The 7,392-nt window shown below is 31.0% G+C and overlaps 1 protein-coding gene across 1 annotated transcript in view; it reads right to left on the bottom strand.

Moving 5' to 3' along the window:
* Positions 1 to 2,873: 2,873 nt before the first annotated feature.
* Positions 2,874 to 7,392, bottom strand: part of LOC110027736 (ferredoxin-dependent glutamate synthase, chloroplastic-like) — a 39,111-nt gene continuing 34,592 nt past the window's right edge. The window contains exons 8-13 of the mRNA XM_020729312.1: positions 5,327 to 5,469; positions 5,130 to 5,223; positions 4,547 to 4,785; positions 4,371 to 4,449; positions 3,382 to 3,465; positions 2,874 to 3,293 (exon numbers count right to left, since the gene is read on the bottom strand). Coding sequence (XP_020584971.1) covers positions 3,129 to 3,293; positions 3,382 to 3,465; positions 4,371 to 4,449; positions 4,547 to 4,785; positions 5,130 to 5,223; positions 5,327 to 5,469 — 804 coding nt within the window. The 3' untranslated portion in view covers positions 2,874 to 3,128. The remainder of the gene's footprint in view (positions 3,294 to 3,381; positions 3,466 to 4,370; positions 4,450 to 4,546; positions 4,786 to 5,129; positions 5,224 to 5,326; positions 5,470 to 7,392) is intronic.

Genomic DNA, 7,392 nt, shown 5'->3' with positions numbered 1-7,392 from the left:
AAAATATAAGTATATATAATTAGGATATTATTTATATATTAGATTTAAGTGTATTTAATATCCTAATCACATATATTAAAGTACTGAATTTGTAGGAGTAAGCTGACACGAGCTTCATGTACATGGGAAGAGGAAGAGTTGTGGGGGTGAAGTAAGAAAGTCGAGCTTAATGAACCCTAAGTTGCGAGTTAAGTAAATTTGTGTTATGTTGGTTAAGTAATTTTTTTTATACATTAATTTAATATATGTTTACTATATTAATATGAAATTAGGTTAGGTGAGTTTTGGGAGGCTAACAAATAAACTTTGTGTGCAAGGGAGGAGATTGATCTGAAAGCATATAAAGAAGGATGAAAGTATGTTATTCAAAATTCAGATTGGTAAAATAATGATAATACAGTAAAATGGAGAATTAAAAATAATAAAGAGATCTACTAAAGATTGAGATGAGTAATTATATTTCTAAATTTAAATAATTTTTTTTCTTTTAATAATGCATGCTTGATTTCATTCATGATTTGATCCGGCGAGATTTAGATTATTGCAGATTCTTCATATCGTTAAATAGAAAAATATGCATATTAAATAGATACACAATGAATTTTCTATAAAGTTTTTTGATTATCGAATGACATTTAAATTTTAGTGGAGATGCATATATATTAGGTTATTAGATTTAAGTAGAAATGCATATAACATATCATTACAAAAAAACTAGTAAGCAATCATGTACAACAAGTTGTATAATGATTTATATATAAATTTATTAGACTAGTGCATGCTATTTTGATTCTAGCAAACGTGAATTTTTTTATAAGTAAATGAATGCATAAGAAAAGAATGCTTGATATGAAAAAATAAAATAAGGTAAATATGAATGTTTATATGTGAAAGCTAAGAGAAGTTCACCTCCTTATAATACATGCGGGGGATGCAAGTGTACTCGCCAGTGTAGTTATTTTATCACCCAAACAATTGTGATGTGAGCACTAACCAATGTGCTGAAGAGAGACTATCGGCTGGGGACGAGTAAAAAGAGCTTACCACCCCCAAACAATTGTGATTTTTACATCACTAACCGTTGTCTCGACTGGATAATATTGGTTAGAAGCAGTTAAGGGCCTTTCCATCTCAAACAACTGTGATTTAGATCGCTAATTGTTGTGCCAACATAATACTATCAGCCAGAGGCATGTTAAGTTTTTTTATATGGCGTCAAACAGACAGATATATATGTTAAAAATATAAAGTAAAATTAAAGTTAAAACTAAACTTTGTAGAATAAAATAAACGTAAATGCATATAAAAGTTTCAGATCATTTACACTGAGTAAATATCATGGACATGTATATTAGATTATTATATGATCTTAAATATTAATATATTAGACCAACACACGTACACACACACACATACTGTAGTTTAGAAGTATGATTGCTTATTTATTTTCTTTAGTTAACTCATCATATTTTTTTAATTATATTTTTTCAGGTTTAAACTTTTGATTATAATACATACTAAATGAGATAATATTTACAAAATACATTAGCGACAGCCAAAAATATATCTTTTTATTTAGTTGATTTTGATTGAATTTTTTAATGGCTTTTTCAATTAATTTGTGGATAATAATTTTTAGTGATAAATATATAATAATTAAGAGAACAATTTTCATCATTCAATCGTACATTCACCTCTTCATTAATTTTAAGTCTCAAATCGAGTCGTGGCATTGTCGTAGATCACCAACAGAACCCCACTTTTCGCATCTAGGTATTAAGACCAATAATGTCAATGTTATATATTATGATGATTAAAATCTTAAATTCATTTTTATTTTTTGTATTATATTTAAAATTAAAAATTAATACATTTTCTATAACACTCAAAATTATGATGCTTTAAATTTATAAAAAAAACGTACCTTAAAAGCTATATTTTGTAACACATAATCTTAAAAATATTACGAACATATGAAATTTCAAAATCAATTTATACATTTTGGAGATTTAAATAGATACATACTGAATTTTCTATAAAATTATTTGATTATTGAATGACATTTAAATTATAATGGAGGTGCATATATATTAGGTTATCAGATTTAAGTAGAAATGCATATAGCATATCATTACAAAAAAAATAGTAAGCAGTCATGTACAATAAATTGTATAATGATTTATCTATGAATTTATTAGACTAGTGCATTTAAAATTCATAACACTCAAAATTAAAAATTAAAATCATATGATATTGCATTTAAAAATAAAAATTAATACATTTTCTATAACACTCAAAGTTATGATGCTTTAAATTAAAAAAAAAAACCGTACCTTAAAAGCAATATTTTGTAATACACTATCTTAAAAATATTACAAACATGAAATTTCAAAATCAATTTATACATTTTGGAGATTTATTTAAAACTAAATCAAATTAGCTTCATATATTAAATGTGTTAAAAAGTGAAATTTTAATGAACAAGGTTTTCTTACAGCCATAGCTAGGCCTGATCACATAAATGATTGAGCCAACCATATAAAAATATCTCATGCTTCCTCCATTTTTATCCTCCTAATTATTCTTATTATTCAATTTCCTTCATAAAAACTTTATTTATCATAATTTTTAAAACAATAAATTTTAAAATAGTTTAATAAAAAAATTCATATTATACACTTCAACCCATCCGTGCCAAAATCATTCCTCAATATTACCTAGGGCACGAGAACTTACGAAGTATATATATATATATAGTTTTCATTTATACATACTTGATTACTTCTTTCTACTACTTAAAAATTTGTAGGAAGCTGCCAGAACTGATTGAAAAAAAAAAAAAAAAAAAAAAAAAAGACTACATATTTGCAATAGGTTAGGAAGTTCTAGACATCTATACGGGAAATTTAATGAAAATGACAACTATACAAAAATGCACAAGACAATAAAATAAAAAAGGAAAATATAACACCAAAACACCCAATAAACTAAATTTATACAACGATTTTAACTATCTATGGTGATTCTGCACGAAACTTTTTTGGCATTATTTCTTCACAAGACTATTTACCCTGGTTGATCCATGATTCTGATCAAGAATTCAGCCTCATTCATCTTCATTTTGAATTCTAACCAGACTGAACAGGAACACGTCCGGCAGCCTTCACCCTCTCAAACTCTGCACAAGCCTCTGGCGCATCTTCCTCGCTAGGTGGCACTAGTTGCCAGAATAAGGGCAGGTAGGCTTCCCATTCGCTCAGAATTGCCGCACCTTTCTTGCTCCCAGTTTTTTCCTTTTAAGAAAAGGGGGGAATGGGGGAGTTAAGAGGTGCTGTTCAATCATGTGCTGGCGTAGAACATTAAGGGGTTGGGATTTCTTACAACATGAGCTTCTATAAGGCTTTTAAGCTGCATCTGACCAGCTGGAGCATTTATTCTCTGGATCTTTACAATCTCCTTGTTTACCTGTTAAATCAGAAATATAATAAGAATAAAAGTATGCCCGGTGAGGGAAGAAGGATGTTGCAGGTGTATATTGAATAATAATTCATAGAAATTACATATATATAAACAGAAAAGCACAGCGGAAACACAGAATTACATGGTTCGGCAAGTTGCCTACGTTTACGGAGTTGCAGAAGATTTTATTAGCTTTGAGGATCACACCTGTCGATCACCTCGACGATTACAAGAAAAGCTTACACTTTCTTTCTCTCTCTTCTCATTCCTCTCTCTACCAGAGTCCACACCGAAAAATAAGAAATGAAAAAACTAAGCCCGAATGAGATTCCAAGAGGAGCTGTAATATTATTAATTTAATCATGCTATTAGGCCCATTAAAGAATTAATCAAATAATTAATGAAACCTATTAATTATTTCATTTTCTCTTCTCCAACATATCATAGATGGCGGGATTCATACCAGGAAAGCTGTAGAAAATATAGGGAAGGAATTAAGAGCAATTAATTTTACAATTAATTTCGAGTATCAAATCAAATTTGTTGTCAAACATGAGAAACTGTCAATTTGAACAGTAAACCGGTCTCCATATTTGCAACAATGCCCCCATCTGCAACTATTTGTAATTGGAAGAAAAATTTCATGATTCAAGACAGATGAAATTACCTAATCAAGAGGAAATTATATGATAAAAGATATTCTCTGAATCTATTAAGATGTCCTTGATTTTCAAATGAAATTGCTTTATTGTCCTCTGTTCATTTGAGTTGAAATTGGAATGTAAAATCTTCAATCTTCTAAGGCACAGACAATAGCACACACACACACACAGAGAGAGAGAGAGAGAGAGAGAGAGAGAGAGAGAGAGGATAACTTTGGAAAAAGTGAAAGAGAGAGGATTGAAAGATACCTTCGGAATTAGTGTGTCGTCCTCATCAAGAATATAAGCAAGACCACCAGTCATGCCAGCAGCTACATTCCTGCCCACTCTACAGAAATTCAAAAAAAAAAAAAAACAAAAACAATTTAATAGCAAAATAAATAAAAAGAAGGCCACAAACAGAGAATAAAATAATAAATACATACTTTCCTAAAACAACAACACAGCCACCAGTCATGTATTCGCAACAATGATCTCCAGTGCCTTCAACAACAGCTTCCGCAAGAGAGTTTCTCACAGCAAAACGTTCGCCTGCTTTTCCTCTAACAAACACTTGACCTCCTGTTGCACCATACAGACAGGTGTTTCCCACAATGGTAGCATCCTCTGGAGAGAAGCCAGTGTTCTCGACAGGAGTAATAACAAGCTCTCCACCAGCCATACCCTGCAAATATACAACTTGTTAAGTTTTAACATTTGATAAGAGCAAGAAAGTTTGAGGTATAAAATAAAAAAGAAAGATTTACATAAATACCACTCAATTCTTTGTATTTGCATATCTAACACAAACTTTTACATACAAGTCACCTTCCCTATTGCATAACAATGTGTATCTCACTTCTTTTAGAAGTTAAAATAGTGATATTTTGTATATGATATGAATGATTTGGATACTGTGGTATAAATGCAATAGTTAGAGTTTAGCTGTTAGATATATAAATACATAAAAATTGCGTGGTACATATGTAAATGCTCCAATAATAAAAAAAAGTAAGTTTGACATGGCACCTTTCCAACATAATCATTAGCCTCCCCCACCAGTCGTACATTCATTCCAGGAGTCAGGAAGCAGGCAAAGGACTGTCCAGCACTTCCTTTGAAACTGCAGACAGAAAAACTCAATTTGTCATGATCAGATTATTATGATAATTGTCTGATCATTAAAGGCCTTTAAAAAATTTTGTTACAATATAGCAAAGACATACACAAAATTTAGCTGTCCTGCAAAGCCTGTATCTCCATATTTTTTGGCAATCACACCAGCTATGCGTCCACAAACAGCTCGATCAACATTGTGAATTTCCACTTCCTTTGTAACCTCCTTTTCACGTTCAATTGCCTCCGCTATCTATGTTGAAAAAGGCACAGATAGAGCAGCACAAATCTCTCATTATATCGACCATAAACAATTATACTTCGCAATACAGCAGTTAAATCAGCAGAGGTTTAATGAAAATTATTTACCTTATAGCAGGACCTAATAGCAATAAAAGCAAGAAAAAGTGCAGAAAATAACCGTAGCGTGAAGTTCAGAATGGACTTCACCAATTCATCTGGTTTACAAAACCATTAAAACCCAATCTAGGACTGTTATATATAAGAACCTAGAAATGGACAATTCGTTTCTAATTTTAAAGCAACACGTTCTTCTTAATATCAATATATGCCACCCCGGTCTGAGAAATGCTACAAGTCCTAGGTACAGCTTAGCACGGCTGAATAAAAAGACAAAAAAAAAAAAAAAAAGGAAAAAGTCACAAGATAAAAATACAAGTAGCTCAATTTGACACCTTGTTGCGTTTTGAGCATAATGCAGTGGGCCTCATATGTTATTCTTCAAATTTCACGAATGGTGATGTTAACGGGAAATAAAATCAAGTTTCAAGGACTACTTTCGTTTTTATTGTCACAATTTTGTTGAGGATATGTTCACAGTACTATTGTCTATCGGGGTTTGCTTTGGGTTTCTTTTGTTCAGGTATAGTTTATACTTTATTCTCATTTTTTGCAGTAGAGTATAGTTAGAGCGCAACCATCTTTGGAGAATCAGGGAAGTTATTCAAAGAGTATTGGAGGGTTATATCCGCGTTATACCCCCTGTAACCTCCCTGTAACCTATCTGTAACCTACCTGTACCATCTAGTAGGTTTCGCGCTTCTGTTTTCATATATTTGTAAGTTACAGTAGGTTAAAGGGAGGTTACAGAAAGATAACGCGGATATAATCCCCCAATACCCTCTGAGTAACATCCCTGTTGTACGCAGCGTTGCGCACGCCTAACATAAGTAAACTTTTCTCATAAGCATGAGGATAAACATGCATTAATTACCGTATAATGTACACCTATAAACTACAGTTAGGAATTTAAAAAATTATTTAGCTTAGTTGCGAATATTATACTTTTAGTAATATAATTAATTACTTCTTTGTTAGGTCAGATCTATTTGAGCAAATTATTCAATACAAATGACGCACCTAATTTTCTCTTTGTAAGGAATATTCGAGCAACTCATGACATGAATCATTTTATCATCGTGTAAGTGCTAGGGTGTTCCCTGTAAGCGACGCGTTGTATAGCCTGAATACAGTGAAAAGTATGCAACGACTGCTACACCGGCGACTGTATGTAGTGTCAAATAAGCAATGGTTTTCACATTACGGACAGATGCGAGAAAATAAATCAGTCCATGAAACTAATGAAATTAATATTAAGATATGATCTTTGAATATAAGTACTCCCAATGATAAATTAATGAAATTAGTTGATATTATGATTCATAAAAAGATTAATATCTTATGTATTCAAATAACTAAATGGGTTGAAAAAAAAAGCTAAGGAGATTAATAACTTAGGTTTTAAACTTTGGTATTCTGGTAGGAGTCAGCACTAGAAATGGTGTAGATGTAATTATAGATAAGAGTTTGAAAGATAATGTTGTAAAAATTAATAGTTGGAGATAAAATTATAGCCCTTAGATTATTATTGATACTAAGATTTTTAATATTAAAAGTGTTTATGCTACGCAAGTTTGGATATAAGGTCTAAAGATAAATTCTGAAATGACTTAGAAAACTTAATACAAATGATGCCTCTCGAGAAAAAAATCTTTATGGGAGGAGATTTAAATGAACATGTCAGTAGAGTGATAGAAGATTTCAGAAAAAATCATGGTGGCTACGATTTTGGAGGAATTAATGAAGAAGGTAGAGCTATTTTAGATTTTACTTTAGCGTATGATTTTGTTATTACTAATACTTTATTTAAGAAAAG

The sequence above is a fragment of the Phalaenopsis equestris genome, unplaced genomic scaffold (genome assembly GCF_001263595.1).
Source record: "Phalaenopsis equestris unplaced genomic scaffold, ASM126359v1 Scaffold000002, whole genome shotgun sequence".
Classification (NCBI taxonomy): Eukaryota; Viridiplantae; Streptophyta; class Magnoliopsida; order Asparagales; family Orchidaceae; genus Phalaenopsis; species Phalaenopsis equestris.
Note: the sequence above shows the minus strand (reverse complement) of the source record. Positions and strands in the feature narration are given on the sequence as shown.